At 40.4% G+C, this 16,053-nt stretch overlaps 2 protein-coding genes across 4 annotated transcripts; both read right to left on the bottom strand.

Moving 5' to 3' along the window:
* Positions 1 to 5,038: 5,038 nt before the first annotated feature.
* On the bottom strand, positions 5,039 to 14,573 carry ASNSD1 (asparagine synthetase domain containing 1). Of its 2 annotated transcripts, XM_025404589.1 has the most exons (6): positions 14,363 to 14,573; positions 12,038 to 12,091; positions 10,523 to 10,598; positions 8,412 to 9,967; positions 7,945 to 8,126; positions 5,039 to 5,434 (listed from the first exon to the last, which is right to left on the bottom strand). In XM_025404589.1, exons 4-6 carry the CDS (start codon positions 9,873 to 9,875, stop codon positions 5,149 to 5,151), a joined length of 1,932 nt encoding a protein of 643 aa, XP_025260374.1. In that variant the 5' UTR covers positions 9,876 to 9,967; positions 10,523 to 10,598; positions 12,038 to 12,091; positions 14,363 to 14,573; the 3' UTR covers positions 5,039 to 5,148. The 2 variants fall into 2 exon arrangements, with proteins under 2 accessions (XP_025260374.1, XP_025260375.1); XM_025404590.1 differs by lacking the exon at positions 12,038 to 12,091.
* Positions 9,607 to 14,573, bottom strand: ASDURF (ASNSD1 upstream reading frame). 2 transcript variants are annotated; one of them, XM_025404591.1, is made up of 4 exons: positions 14,363 to 14,573; positions 12,038 to 12,091; positions 10,523 to 10,598; positions 9,607 to 9,967 (listed from the first exon to the last, which is right to left on the bottom strand). In XM_025404591.1, exons 1-4 carry the CDS (start codon positions 14,450 to 14,452, stop codon positions 9,897 to 9,899), a joined length of 291 nt encoding a protein of 96 aa, XP_025260376.1. In that variant the 5' UTR covers positions 14,453 to 14,573; the 3' UTR covers positions 9,607 to 9,896. The 2 variants fall into 2 exon arrangements, with proteins under 2 accessions (XP_025260376.1, XP_025260377.1); XM_025404592.1 differs by having other exon boundaries at positions 10,523 to 10,552.
* Positions 14,574 to 16,053: the final 1,480 nt, after the last annotated feature.

The following is a 16,053-nucleotide window of genomic DNA, read 5'->3' as shown; positions in this document are numbered from 1 at the left end:
AGGAAAGCATCAAACCATTCATGAGGGATCCGCCCCCATAATCCAAACACCCCACAACAAGCCCTACCTCCAACATTGGGGAATCTATTTTAACACGAGATTTGGCGGGGATAAATATCCAAACCATATGGATATTTATTTTGTTTTCAGTTTTTTAAAGCAAGACTATAATGACCTGCATGAAAGAAAAGGAAAGGGCAGGGCGCGGTGGCACACGCATGTAATCCCAGCATTTTGGGAGGCCGAGGCAGGCAGATCACCTGAGGTCAGGAGTTCGAGACCAGCCTGACAAACATGGAGAAACCCCGTCTCTACTAAAAATACAAAATTAGCCAAACGTGGTGGTATGCCTGTAATCCCAGCTACTCAGGGAGGCTGAGACAAGAGAATCACTTGAACCTGGGAGGCAGAGGTTACAGTGAGCCAAGATCACGCCATTGCACTCTAGCGTGGGCAACAAGTGTGAAACACTGTCTCAAAAAAGAAGAAAAAGCAAAGGAAAGCAGCATCTGCTTAACCTTCAATTTCTGTGCCAATGAATGCCTCTCTATTCCTTAAATAATAATAACCACAACTGCTATTTATTGAGCATCTACTATATGTCAGGCTCTTTACTACAGAATGGTTTTATTTATTTCATCTGATTGGCCTCTATTATATAGTGGTTCTCAAAATTTAGCTTGTATCAAAATCACCTGGGGCTTGTTCAAATACAAATCACTGAATCCCACCACTGAGTTTCTGATTCAATGAGCTATAGTGGGGCCAGGAAATATGCATTTTAGTAAAGTTACAGGAAATGCTGATACTGCTTGTTTGGGCGCCACACCTGAGACCCCAGGTGAGTGAGTCAGACCTTGTTATGCCCACTTTATAGAGGCAGAAACGGAGACCAGGAGGTTGCAGGACATGTCTGAGATTTTACGCCTTTCAGAAACAGAACCCACGTCTGTCCATACTCAAGCCCAGACCCACGTCTAAAAGCAGCTCGCGTCAGCCATGGGCACGGGAAAGGGGATAGAACAAGGAAAGGGGAGGAACCTACTCTAGAATGACTGTTTTCTTGTCCGAGAGAGGGGCGCTGCGTCCGCGCCGTTCCCGTGGGGCTGGGAACAGTCGTCGCCGCCTTAGATGACTTCTCGCGGGGCCTTGAATCCGCCCTCAGGGCCCCTGCATGGGCCAGCGGGAGGCGCACCGGAAGGAACTGAGAGGAACTTTCAGGGCTTTTCGCCCCACCGTGTCTGCCCGGCCCTCCTCGCCGCGCCGGCCAACACTGCAGCCGCCCGGGCGCGGGTCGAAGCGGTTGGTCCTCCGGGTCGTGGGGTGGCGGGGCCGCTCCTGAGGCGGAGCTTGCGGGCGACTAGGCCTGGTGCATCCCGCAGCAGCAGCAGCGCCCCCAGGCGGCGCCCGGCCCCTTGGCTGGCTCAGACCCGCCGCGTGCTCATCTTCCCAAGCCCGCTTTAGCGCTCAGTCCAGCCGCATGCCGTGGGCACTGTGCCGCCCTCACTATCTGCCTCTGCTAAAACACCAAAACAGAGTGGCAGAGGAGAAAGCGCCGGGCGTTGAGGCAGTCCCGAGTTGGAATGCCACCTCCATCATCATTCTTTCATTCAACAAGCATTTATGGAACACCTATTATGAGTCAGGCACTGGAAACCCTAGAAAACAGGGCAGACACGAAACCCCAAGAAGCTTACAGTTGAACAGATCATCTCGCAGCTATATTTAACAGTGTGCCAATATTAGATGGAATGACAGCACTCGAATGAAAGCTAACCTAGCTCAGGGCTCAGAAAGGCTGCCTGAGGAAGTGCCCTTTCCCCCTCCGAGCCTAGAAAATGAAAAAGAGCTACCCAAGCAAAGAACTGGACAAGTAGCTTTTCAGGAACAGGGAACAGCAGGAGAGAAAGAATTGAAGTGAGAACAAAGTTGAAATGATTGAGAAACCGAGCAAAACCCTGCTTAGGGAACAAGAGAGATGGGGGCACAAACCGAGCTGCAGAGGTGCGCGATCGACAGATCATGCAGGCTGCTGAGTAATGATTTTGAATTTCATCCCAAAGGATTAGCCTAGAGTAGTGGCAGTGGAGGTGGGGCTCAGGGACTGTGGACAGATTTGAAAAATAATGAGGTTGCCTGTTGGTGACAGATTGAATGGGGATATGTTGAAAAAGAAGGTTGTGTCCAAGTGAGAGCCACATTTTTGTCAGGAGCAACAGGATATCAGGGCAAGATTAAGAGTTCAGTTGTGTACATAATTGACCTTGAACTACCTGTGAGAGAAATTGAGATGTGAGATATGCTTTAGATAAACAGTTCTGGGCTAAGAATGGCAGTAACGGTTAGACGTATAAGTTTTGGCAGGTTTATAGTAATTGAAGCCAGGGGTGGGGTTGAAATCACCAAGGGAGAGTGTACAGAATGAGGAGTTGAGAACCAAGAGACCCGAGAAATTTAACATTTAAAGGTCAGGTAGAGAGAGTGGAATCAGCAAAAAAGACAATGAAAGAACAGCCAAGAAGGCAGGAGGAAAACCAAAATTGGTCACAGAAGCCGAAGAAGTGTGTGGGGAAAAAAAAAAAAAGGAATGGCCAACTTTATTGGATGCTGCTGCTTGGTCAGGGGAGACGAGAACAAACTCTTCCACTGAATGTAGCAACATGGAAGTTCTTGGTGACTGTTTGGGGCAGAATTTCTCTTCCAGTAATCACGTCATTATTTTAGCTACCATGGAAATAAATACTAATTTATGAGGACTATTCCAGGGCTTTTTTTTTTTTTTTTTACAGAGATGTGAATGTTTGTACTTAATATGAACCATATATGTACATTCTCCTACTTCAAGGATTTCCCCCCACCCCCAGGTAGACAAATGGTTTGTTCCATGTGTCCCAAATCTTGGTAAAGAGTTGTCTCCTTTTTTAAAGGATCAACACAGAACTCCATCCCAGAGCTAATGGGATTGAATAGCAGAAGGTTGTAAATACCCAGGCCCTCTTGGCGTTCACACACATGCATGTATATCCTCTCTCTCTGTCTCTCTCACAAGTATCCTTCTGGAGCAGATGACCTGGAAATTCCTTATAAAAATTTGACTGATTAATACATTTAAATCTCATAGAATAGAGTAGCCCCTGGAATATAGCATTATTAAGTCATAGCTATTTTCAGTATTGAACTGTATTTTTGTTATAATATTCAATTCTAAGCCGTGGGGCAAACCTCTTAAGTTCATCTACTCCCAATATAAGCAATGTCAATTTAGTGCTCAGGTCCACACAGACACTTGAAGTTGTCTGCTTCCAGATTGAGGGGTGAAAGCTATGTAGGTAGTATCTAAATTTGGGTTGAACATTGCATCTTCCAGGGAATAAATTCGGGGCATGTGAAAGCCCTTGCCAGGTTACTGACCTGTTTGTCAGGATCATAAAATTTCTTTGCTACTATGATTAAAGAATCAAAGGGTGGCCAGACCCAGAAACGGTGTCAACCCTAATGGACAGATTTCACAGTGACACTGGTATGGCAGTTAACAGTTGAGTAATATGGGTGGATGTCAGGTTGGAGTGAATAGACAAAAAGGTGGGGAGAGTGACTGTGGATGAGAGGCAAGACATGGTAAATAGAGGAAGACGTATTCATCCTTGTCTTCAGGTTGACTAGGCTGAGGAGGAAGGGCTGGTTTTGCTGTCTCAGGGGTGGCAGAGGCAGAAGAAAATCCACATATAAGTGGAACTGCACAGTTCCAATGTGCTGTTCAGGAGTCAACTGTAATCTTAAAAAGTTATTGGGGTGGGAAAATGAGCTGCCTACAGAGATGTAATAGAAGTAACAAGTACTGTTCAGGAGGATGAACCTCAAGCAAATTGTTTAACTTCTTTAAACCTGTAGTTCTTTCATCTGTGAAACACGACCCTGTCTAAACCACGGTCCCTGAGGAGAGGGAACTGAATCATTTCTGGATGGAACTATCAAAGAGAGTGAGTCTGGGAAAACAAACTCTTTCTCTTCCCTCTCACACAACACTTCTGACACCAGATGTGTGGATTTTTTCTACACCAAGCAATTCTCCAGCTCTCTGAATACCAGCTGGGTATCCTACAGTTTAATCCTGCCTCTATCTTCCTGGAGTTAGTGTCAGATCCTTCAACTTAAGGGCTCAGTGCCAAAGGTGTCTCTACTTTAGATGGCAATTTCAAGTCTGGATCTCTGGTACTTCTGATTAACCAGCTACATAAATTGGGTGTTTTCATGACCCCCTATTCAGGTTTGATAATTTGCTAGAATGACTCACAGCACTCATAGAAATACTTACGTTTACTGGCTTATGATATAGGATACATCTCAGCACAGCCAAACTGAAGAGATGCATAAGGCAAAGTATTCAAAAAATATTACAGTGAGAGGGAGCCTCCACGTCCTCTCTGGGCATGCCACACTCCCAGCACCTCCACATGTTCAGCAAACCAGAGGCTCATCAAATCTTGTTCCACAGTTTTTATAGAGTTTAACAGACCTTAACGTTCAGCAGCACTCTCCCTCCCAGAGGAGGGTGGGTGGGGATGAAATTCCAACTTTTCTAATCTCTTGATTTTTATTTTTTATTTATTTATTTTTTTAGAGACAGGGTTTCACTGTCACCCAGGCTGGAGTGCAGCGGTGTGATCCTAGCCTCACTGCAGCCTCCACTTCCTGGGTTCAAGTGATCCTCCCACCTCTGCCTCCCGAGTAGGGAGGCACATGCTTCCATGCCCAGTTCATTTTCTGTACTTTTTTTTTTTTTTGGTAGAGATGGGGTTTCATCATGTTGCCCAAGCTGGTCTCAAACTCCTGGACTTAAGAGATCCCTCTGCTTTGGCCTCCCAAGCTGCAAGTATTAAAGGCTATTTAGAGACCTCACTCTAAGTCACCGCATTAGCATAAACTCAGGTGTGATCAAAAGGGGCTTATTACGAATAACAAAAGATACTCCCTATCACTAAGGAAATTCCATGGTTTTAGGAGTTCTGTAACAGGAAAAAATGAAAATTCAACCAAATGAACTTTAAAACTACTATTATTATACAATAATAAAGCAGCAAAGTATCTTACTTTTATATAAGTAATTATATAAAAACGTATTTTTATATTGTTACACTGTGAATCACATTACAATTTAGTCTCCTTTTGAATAGAAAGATTTTCTAAGGAAATGATTTGGAGCCGTCCACATTTATCAGATGCCTTTTCATTATTTTTTTCCATTTTTGCAATTCTTGATCCAAATTGCATGGCCCGTTTGGGCAGAAGAGCAGAGGCTGTAAGACCAAGTTCCACAGCTGCAAGGCGTAAAAGTAGTTTTTCACCAATCCCTCGGGGTAAAGTCAAGTTTGCTTTTTCCCAAATTGGTAGAGAATTTAGAAAGGAGACAACATTTTCATCCAGGAAAGGAAATCTAAAATAAACAGATAAATAATATAACCACTATGTAAAAATAAAATCAACCTGCTTTGATTTATACAGTTTTATAGCTAAAATGTAATCAAACTAAGTGTTTCATAACATGACATATACTACAAAATAGTCTAAGTCTCAATAAATAAATTAGGCTTACTGTGTCCAGAAATAGTTTCAAATTGTCTTACAAGGTATCTTTGTGGAGGCCTTGAAAACAAACATGATTTTTTTTTTTTTCCACCTAGGCAAGCACTACCACACCCAGCTAATGTTTGTATTTTTGGTAGAGATGAGATTTCGCCACGTTGCCCAGGCTGGTCTCGGACTCCTGAACTCAAGTGATCCACCTGCTTTGGCCTCCCAAAGTGCTAGGAATACAGGTGTGAGCCACTATACCTGGCCTACAAGCATGATCTTAACTAACTATTCAATCTGTGTCTGATCTTTATCACAACGAAAGAAATGACACTTTAGGGATATGGAACCAATGTAGAAGGGCTCCACAGCCTGAACCTGCAAAACACTTACAGTAAAATTTTGTTAATCAAAATTATTTAATTATACTTAAACCAATTAAATGGTGATAAATTACTGTAACAGAACAAAATACTAGATTTTTTCCCCCTAAATTCTGGGATGACCTAGAAACAAAATATTAGATTAAAAAAATAACTTTCTGCCCTTTTGCTTCCCCAATTTCTACAAAATTCTGTTCTTTTTCTGTTTAAAATACTTTAACACCCACCATCCCACATCTCCACATGCAGTACAGTTACACTAGTGTTTCCGTTTTATTACATCTTAGTGTAGGTTAAGAGATTGGAAAGGGCAAACACATTTGTTATCTGGAATATTAAATAAAAATGAATGAGTTGCAAAAGCAAATTTAATTAGAGAATCAAATCAACACACTACTGTTAATATGTACGTCAAGATACATAACAAATTATTTAGATCTAGCCACTATATTTGTTATATCACAATTCTGTATTAGCTGCTTTAAACATTCTTCATATGCATTTTTATTTGAGCATAATATAATACTTTCATAAGTAGGTGCTTTTACTAGACAAATTCCCTTCTCTATGACCTAGCTGAAATAACATACTGAATTTCTACCTCCTTCTCTCTCACGTCCTTCAAAGAGAAAACAGTTTAACAGTTTATGGACTTTATTATGGTATTAGTTATCACTTTATAGTGAAATCTGGAAAATTATGATAGAATAATGACATAGTAGCCAAACTTTTACATGGGCTAGGACCAGAAACTTAAGAAGGACAACTGTGTAAAGGCAGCTACAAGTCAGTGGAAAGAGGAAAAGACTGAAGTAGAGACAAGAAACAATGAAGTCTGAGAGAGAGAAAGAGAGAGAGAAACTGTAGTATGTTTAATTCTCAGGGAGCTTACTTGGACTTCCTATTCTTGGATGCTTGTACCCTTGTAATAAACTACCTACTTGAATCAATTAGCCTACTTGAATGGATTTTTGCTCTTTATAACTAAATGTCACATCTTCCTTTATCCTTACTTAATGTCTTAGAAAGTTTTATTCAAATACTGTACTTGTTCACTACCTTCAGAAATATGATATAGGTAAAAATAAACCTGAAAAGCAAGAATAGATACATGAAAGTGCCTTGGTTTTTCTGAAGATTTTAGGTAATCTGCAATATGTGACTAAATTGTGTTCAAAAACATGTGGCAGAGGAATATCCAGTGTGAGGACTACCTTCAAATCAGCATGGATCTGTACATACAGAAATGTCTACAGAGACAAAGCCAGTTTCTATAACATCGGAGAAGAAGGCTTGGAGGTGGGGCTTATGCCCTTCCTGGGAGAAAAGCAAACATTAAAAGCTGAACAAAACCCTCTAAATACCTTATCTTAGTATTTCACTATCTCAGTTTTACTTTGACAGTCTTTTATTTGGAAACGGAGTCTCACACTGTCTCCCAGGCTGGAGAGCAGTGGCGTGATCCGGGCTCACTGCAACCTCCACCTTCCGGGTTCAAGCCATTCTCAGCCTTCCGAGTAGCTGAACTACAGGCATGTGGCACCACGATCAGCTCATTTTTTTTGCATTTTTAGTAGAGGTGGGGTTTCACCATGTTTACCAGGCTGGTCTTCAACTCCTGTCCTCAGGTGATCCGCCCGCCTTGGCCTCCCAAAGTGCTGGGATGACAGGTGTGAGCCACCATGCCTGGCCTACTTCAACAGTCTTTTTCACTATAGTCTTAAAAACTATTCTGTCATTATGTTACCTTTGAAAATTACTGAAAATACATTTCTTAGACATTTCTTAGAGAATGAGTTCTAGAAAATAACTGCTCTCCTGGCTCTTCCCAGCTCTGTTTCTGACTGTGTTTATAATATAAAGCCAAGCTATTATTGCTGCTGTTATTCATCTGAACAGTCTCCAAAGAGAAAACAAACTTAAAAGTCTCCATTTAAACTCTGCTGTTTTTATAAAAATACCGTAACAACACTCAAATGATTAGAATTACCTTGCTTCTTTTCCATGATCACCAATAACTCTGTCATCACGACCAAGATTTCTAGAAGAAATTCGACCCAGTTCCATCATTATTTCCTTATTCAATCCTTCCAGCCCATGTGACTGAAAGCGGACACGATGACGAGAATAACCTGCAAGTTGCTCATCTGCACCAATTCCAGTGAGAACTACCTATGTGGTTTAAAGAAATCCATATAAAAATGTTATCAACCACACAGTAAAGAAAACAAGATAAAAGAAAAGCTTAAAAATTGCAAACCTAAAGATAACACTTTAGGAGAAAAACAAGATAAAGACAGAAAATAGTAAAATATATCCAATTCTAAAGAAGTCACATATGTTGTGTTATAGTTTAAATGCAACTAAAATATGCTATATTCTTACAATCAAAATGCTACAAGCTTTAAGGGTCAAAAATAGGTCTCAGAAATTATCAGAAGAAACACTGTGTCATACCTTTGCACTGCTGTGATAGGATTTCACTCCATCTTGGGCCACTAACCAACCAATTCCTCTAGAAGCAAACCAGACTGCACAGCCAATGCTATCATCCAAAACTGTATCCAACGGCTGAATTAAGTGACATATTCGAGTCCTTCTTAATTTCTGCAGTTCTTCCATAGAAACATTAATTTCAACAAAATTCCAAATTCGGGAAGGGCTAACAGCTTTTAGTTCCTTTAGTCCCGCCCTTCCTGTGATTCTATCTGGTACACTGACATGTTTATCAGGACTGTCGTCATCAGCAGCAGCATCATCTTTAGAGAACTCTTCAGAAGATATTTCACATTTATTTTTCTGTTTATTCCTTTCTTTGTTAAAGCTAGTTGGCATGGTCTTTTCTTCAGCTATGAAAGCTACATTAAGAAGATCAATTGGTTCATCTAAAGGAATATGACGGTCAGCAAGGGTTGCAATAACCATGGAATCAATGCCCCCAGAAAACAGGATTGCAACATTTGCTTTCCGATCACACATTTTCGAAACTTCATTTGCTGTCAGGTTTTCACCCCTAGGTAAACACAAGACACGTTTCTTGACTGCTACACTCAAGACATCAATGAACTGCTGAATTACTTCCTTTATGTGTACATCAGTAAGAAAGACCTGAAGTGTCTCTCTTGTAGGTGGCACATTGGAAATATTACTGCAATGAGTCTCCAATGCAGCCTGTGGCAACATCATATTTAAAGGAACAACAGGTTTTTCAAGATACAGTTTGGCTTCATTTGCTACCACGGATACAAATGCTGGTAAGTCTGCTGAAATTTGACTCAGGCTATTAACATTTTCTTCAATAATATTCTCCCTAGAAATATATTTCCAAGGATACAGTTGTAAAATAATGCATCTGGAAATGGCAGTAGACTTAAGATCAATTCGGAAAAGTCCAGATGCTGGAACTTCTTGCCACTGATTTGCCAATCCAGATGTTTGGGTGCCAACTGAAGAGAGGCAGAAACTCTTGCCCAAATTACTAAAACGCCAAAGCAAGCTACGGCGACCAAAAAAATCCCTACCAAACCATAAATAATGACTAGATGCTTGATAATATATAAATGACCAGGGACCTTGCACTTCTGAGAAGAGTGACAAAATCTCAGATTCATTCTTACAGGAGGAAAGATAATTAAACAAAATTTGAGTATCATTCTCTTCAGCTTCAACCTTTATTCCACTAAAAATTTCTCCATTCCACAGAAACACATTGCCTCTTTCATCTTCCACAGGCTGGGTAGTCAAAACACCCCTCAAGTGTAGGACGTGACCAGAAAATAAACACTGGTAGTTAACATCAGACTTGAACAATTGTTTACTACTATTGGGTCCCCGCTGTTTAAGATTATATAGTAAGTCCTCTTTTAAATCTTGACTGAAATGCTCAGCAGAAAAGTTTACAGAACAACAAATGCCACACATTGTTACGTGAAATTAGGTTGACTATTTCTTGATTTTGGTCTTCTCTAAGTTTTCTATTTCTTGGTATTCTTTTTTCAGTTCATCCAATATACCTGTTGCAGGGAAGGAGAATAAATATTAAATAACATAAAAATTCTTGGACTTTTACCTAGCAATTCAGAGGGCAAAACAAGCTGCTTACCAAAATCAAACCATATAAACACACACACTGTGCCAGTGCCAATGATAATTAACAACAGGCTACTAACAAAGAATGTTTATCTTTTACAAAAATAGCTTCTGTTTTGCCGAGTGCTCATTTTGGCCCAAGCACTTGGCTAAGCACTTTTTACACAGCATCTTATTTAGATCCCACAATACCTTGGAGGCTTAAAGTATTTCACCCAAAGTCACAAAGGTAGAAAGTGGTAATTGTTTGTCATACTTAGACCTGTTTGAAACTCTAAAGCACATGTTAATAACTATTGCTTTCTAACACATATTATGATATATATATATATATATTTTTTTTTTAACTGTTGACTCATCTTTGGAAGGCTAACTTGAAGAAAACCAAACTGCTGCATTAATCTTTTGATATATATTTTAACATTCAGATGAGTATAATTTAGGCACCCCCCAAAAGCCACAAAAAAGAAAAAACTTACTTTTGCTCTCAGATAGCATTTCTGTTCGGTCTGCAAGAAAGAATATATTGCTGTTCTGTTGCTGCCTATATACTTTCTGGAAAACATAATTTAGGCTAAAATCAAATTTTGATCTAAAAAGTAGATGTTAAAATCCTTAACCCTATTATCACTAATTCTTGAACTTCAGTAATATATATTTAGTACTATACTTTAGCAAACACAGATAAGCAAAAACACAAATAAAAGTCATCCATTGCCCAACTACCAGAAAGTGCTACTACTGAAATGAAACTATTTTCTCTCCATATACCATTTTAACAAAAAATGTTCTTACTGTACCTGCAGATTTATGCTTTTATCAATGAGCAATATATTGAGAACACTTTTTCTTATCAGTAAGTGTTATTTTACAAGAACACAAAAATGGCAAAGCAAGCTACGGCGACCAAATTATACCTACTGCTATACAGGTATAATATATTACAGTTTATTTGCTCGCTTCAAATACTAAACATTTAAAGTGCTACCAACTCTTTGCTATTGTAAATCAACGTTGTGATGAATATCTTTGTAACTAAATCTTCGTGCACTCCCATGATTCTCTCCTAAGTATCAACTACTATAAATGGAACTGCTGGGTCAAAGTGTTATAGTTTGAGTTGTTGAGACTTTCTGCCAATTTGCCCTCTAGAGAAAGTCTGTATTAATTCTGCCTCAATTTTTTTTTTTTTTTTTTTGAGATGGAGTCCTGCTCTGTCCCCTAGGCTGGAGTGCAGTGATGCGCTCAGTTCACTGCAACCTCTGCCTCCCAGGTTCAAGAGATTCTTGTGCCTCGGCCTCCCGAGTAGCTGGAAGTACAGGCAGGCACCCAGCTAATTTTTTTGTGTGCTTCAACTTCTAATATTCCATAAGTGACAACATCAGAAATATCTAATCAGTCAGTTATTACATAATCTTTAAAATACTTTTAAGAGCTCAAACTCATTTGTTCCTGAATGTTAAAATGTAATTTGACACTGAAACTATACACAAAGCAGTAGCTTGCTTGTTTATATTAATGGAAATGGCATTAAATAACCATGTTACACATTTATAAAAATCTACGTAAAAATTTTTTGGAGGGAGGGGAAGCAATGTATCTTTTTTTGTTCAATAATTATCCACATTCATTTGAAAGAAAAGTTTCTTCTCATCTCAATATAAAGTTTGTTTGTATCAAAAGAAAACACCAAATTCAGGGTATAAAATAAACATCATCAGTGATTACAGCTCCAAGATACCAAAATACAACTAGTATCATTTGTTGCAAATGCAATGTGAATAGCATATGATAGAAAAAAGACATCTTCAACTATGAGATCTATCCATTTAAAAAAAGAATCTAGACACTTGCAATTTAAAAAGATGCTGAAATACTATACATTTTATTAAAGTATGATTAAATATCATATATAATTCTTATAACTTTAATATACAGTTAACATAAATAAATCTCCCACATATTTGTTATTCAGAATTCCTATAATAACTCACCCTATTCTTCTTAAGGTTAGAAAGTTCATCCACCACAATTTTTTGTTCTTTAATCTATTGAAATAAAGAAAAACTCCTTAAGCTAGATGTTTTCAAAGTATGTTCAATGAGAATCCCTTAAGGGGTTGTTTTAAAATTAGAGATGGGATAAGGGGCTATGATGTACTGGTTTTCCAAATGGGCAGTTCGTGAATATACAGATTATCTTCAACAGCAGTCTGTGTGGGGGTCCAGTTGGGGAAAAGTTGGAGGAGAAAAAACAGTGATTAGACTTGCAAAATGTTAGGTAACCCATTAAGATCAGACAGGGGATTTGGTGTTCGTAACCAGCAATCATGCCAAAGACTACAGTTACTCAACAAGGTTTATACCTTTTATTAAAAATATATGATATACACCAGACCCAGCACGGTGGCTCATGCCTGTAATCCCAGCACTTCAGGAGGCCAAGGCAGGTGGATCACCTGAGGTCGGCAGTTCGAGACCAGCCTGACCAACATGGAGAAACCCCATCTCCACTAAAAATACAAAATTAGCCAAGCATAGTGTCGCATGCCTGTAATCCCAGCTACTCAGGAGGTTGAGGCAGGGGAATTGCTTGAACCTGGGAGGCAGAGGCTGCGGTGAGCCAAGATTGTGCCATTGCACTCTAGCCTGGGCAAGAAGAGCGAAACTCTATCTCAAAAAAGAAAAAAATATATATATACACACACACACATACATATATGATATACACCAAAAGGAATTCCAGTCTTTCAATTAAGCTGTGATTTAGATGGGGGGAAAAAAAACAGCAAATTGAATGAGGGGTGGGTTACTTTTTTCAATATTTTCATGATTTTATGTACTAAGCAGTGCAGTCAAACACATTCAAATCAAGCAATGCCTTATTTGGGGACAGTAAGACCTATCATGTTCCATCTTTGTATTTTTCCCTTTTTAGCTCAATGGCTAGCATGGAGCTGGCACTGTTGAACTGGTTTTCTTTTTTTTTCAAACAGGGTCTTGATCTGTTACCCAGGCTGGAGTGCAATGGCGCGGTGACGGCTCACTGCAGCCTCGATTTTCCCGGGCTCAGGTGATTCTCACATCTTAGCCTCCGAGTATCTGGGACTACCGGCCTGGGCCACAGTGCTGACCTAGGCTTCATTTATTTGTAGGGGAGGGCTCAACTAAGTGAAAACTAAGTTTCTTTTTAACTCTTTAACTATTTATTTTGTGAACACGACTAATTACACGAGCCTCTAAAAGCAGCTTTTATAATATTTGTGCTACCTCACACACCTCAGGGATTTGTATCCACCAGTATGCGTAAGGGGCTTGCAATGGTGGTAATCAGAATGGACTGTGTGTCTTTTGAAAATTCACTCCCAATTCCCATGAGTGTGCACCTTTCTGTCTTCCCAGTTGGCAGAGCTGTAGTAATGAGGTTGAATTCCAAGGCCGAATTTGTAAACATTCTTTGAGACTTAACGTTTGTACAGGGCTTTCCCATTTTAGGAATGACAGGTGTACATTTCACTTTACTTCAAAGAAGGTAACTGATACAAAAAGATTAAAGAGACTTGCCCAGATGTCATTGCAAGTTTGGGACAGAACCAAAGTAGAATCTAGGACATGTAATACCTGAAGGGCTATAACCCTCCCCATCCCCATTTATCTTTAAAGGTTTTGTTTGTTTATGGCAGTTAAGGCTTATATTATATTGGCTTCCTCCCTCCCCCTTTTTGGTATAACAGTGACAACCCAATGCGTGTTTTAGGACCATTGCTTTGGTTAACGGAGACGCAGCAGCTAACAGGTGGATGAGGAGAGACCAGTTAGGAAGCCCTTGCGGGGGGGGGGGGGGGGGGGGGGGGGGTCCCGATGGCAGATGACGGTGGCTTATTTGGGGTGGTAAGTGTTCACGGTGACAAAGGGACATATTTGAAATGAGTTTCAAAGGTAGAATTAATAGGCTTCCATGATGGGCGTCAAGGATGGATCCCAGGTTGCTGGCATGGTTAACCGGATGCAGAATATCTGCGATGGAACAGATTTGGGGTGGGCAGTATTTCCCAAAGTTTAAAAACACCCAACCAGAACTCCGCCCCGCTGCCACCTGGGTCGTGTCTCGGGGCAAATTTCAATATCTCCCTTTTCGCAACTGTTTTCAGAAAATAAAAGGACTAACTGTAGCTGTCAAGTGCTAAGAATAAAAAGAGCAAAGTAGCAGGGCAAAGCCGAGGCCCGGGCAGGCCCCACGCTGCCCCCTGCGAACCAACTTTAGGGTCCTGTGGCGCCCAGTCCCGAGTCCAGGAGCCTTTCATTGCGTCTGACACTCACCTTGCTGCTAAGATCCTCCTTGTGTGGGGTCGAATTGTCGGTGGGGATCAGCACAGGGCTGTCCTCTGGGCGCGTCCCTCGGTTGGGCATTTCCACCCACCGCAAGAAACGCAGTACGCTCGGCCCTGAAGGCGGCTAGAGCAATAGTCACCGCGCATGCGCGCTTCCAGCCGCGCGCACCCTTTCTTTTCCCGCGAGTTTTACCAACAGCGTCTGCGCGCTCACTTGAACGCATGCGCAGGCCGTGTCTGGCCTGGGGAGGAGTTTCGCGCCTGCGCGTGGCTGCTTAGGGCGTGAGTAAACAGCCTGGTTGCAAAATCTGAGGTTCCTGTACTGGCCTCTAGTGGTTGAGATGCAGAAACGCTCAGGTGGTGTCTTCATGACGTCTTATCTAGTATACTACGAGTTATGTGCGCCCTCCAGTGGTAAATGTAAAGAATAGCCGTGCAATAGAAATAGCTCTTAATATAATATGTATTATCTAGGGAAAGATGAAGTTGAGGAACATAGGAGATACTGTGTTGGCAACAGAACTATACAGACTTGGTAAAGTTTTGGTTAACTCGTGGTTAGGGTTGCCGCATAAAATACAGTATGAATTTCAGATGAATTCGTAGTTTTTTAGTATGTCTATGTCCCCTGCAATATTTGCAATATCTCACTTCCGTGGAAAAAAATGACTAAAACTTGGAAATAGGCAAAAGAGATTTATTTACTGGATGTTCTTTCAGTGCTGCTCTGAACTTGACTTTATTATATCGACTTGACTGGGCTGTTTTACAATTCTCTAGGGGCAAAGGTTAACTTTGGTAGAGATTTTGGTTTGGTAGAGATGCAAATAATTTTTTTGGTGTACCAGATACCAACACAGGTTATGATGTATTGTTCTGTAACACATTAGTCAGCTTTGTCTCTAACCCTGCAATTGTGTCCTAACATTTCTTTATTAATATATGCCTAGCTTCTCTAATATTCTGTATTGGTTTTAAAGTCTTATCGGTTCCCTCACTAACTAATGAGTTGAATAAAACTTTGACATGTATTTGTTTTATGTTCACATTAAAGACATGATTTTAGGTTTTTGAGAATTATACTATATTATTGGAAATCTTAAGGTTCCACAGAGATGCCCAAGTGGATTTATGTGATGAATCAAACTGTCTCACGACAGAAATGTATACATCATGGGTTGTTTAAGTCCAGGCATGTTTTTTATTTGCTCTTAGAGAAATCCGAAGTGGTTATATATTTTTCCTTCTTAATTGATTTTTAGAATTTTGTTTTTGTTTCTGATTTGTACATTCCTGATAAGTTATTCAGGTATAACTTATACATTACTGATGCATTGATAGCAGCAATGATTGGGAGTTTGGTTTTGTGGTCTAACCATTTGGTGGTATCTGTTGGATGATGGACGTCTAGTCTTTATTGGTAGAGAGGTTGATAGGTGCAGTGGCTCAAACCTGTAATCTCAACCACTAGGGGCTGAGGTGGGAGGATTGCTTGAGGCCAGGCGTTCAAATAAATAAATAAGAGAGGCGAAAGAGACACCAGTTTGTAAGTCTTTTTGTTTATCGTTGGTGAGCTCAAATTAATTAACTACTTTTGTGTCCACTGAGAGGGAAGAAGGACAGCTATTTGAGATGTGGGTTGGTGAGGTTTTGTTTGTTTGTTTTAACATAAAGGCCGCT

The sequence above is a fragment of the Theropithecus gelada genome, chromosome 12 (genome assembly GCF_003255815.1).
Source record: "Theropithecus gelada isolate Dixy chromosome 12, Tgel_1.0, whole genome shotgun sequence".
In the NCBI taxonomy this organism is placed as follows: Eukaryota; Metazoa; Chordata; class Mammalia; order Primates; family Cercopithecidae; genus Theropithecus; species Theropithecus gelada.
Note: the sequence above shows the minus strand (reverse complement) of the source record. Positions and strands in the feature narration are given on the sequence as shown.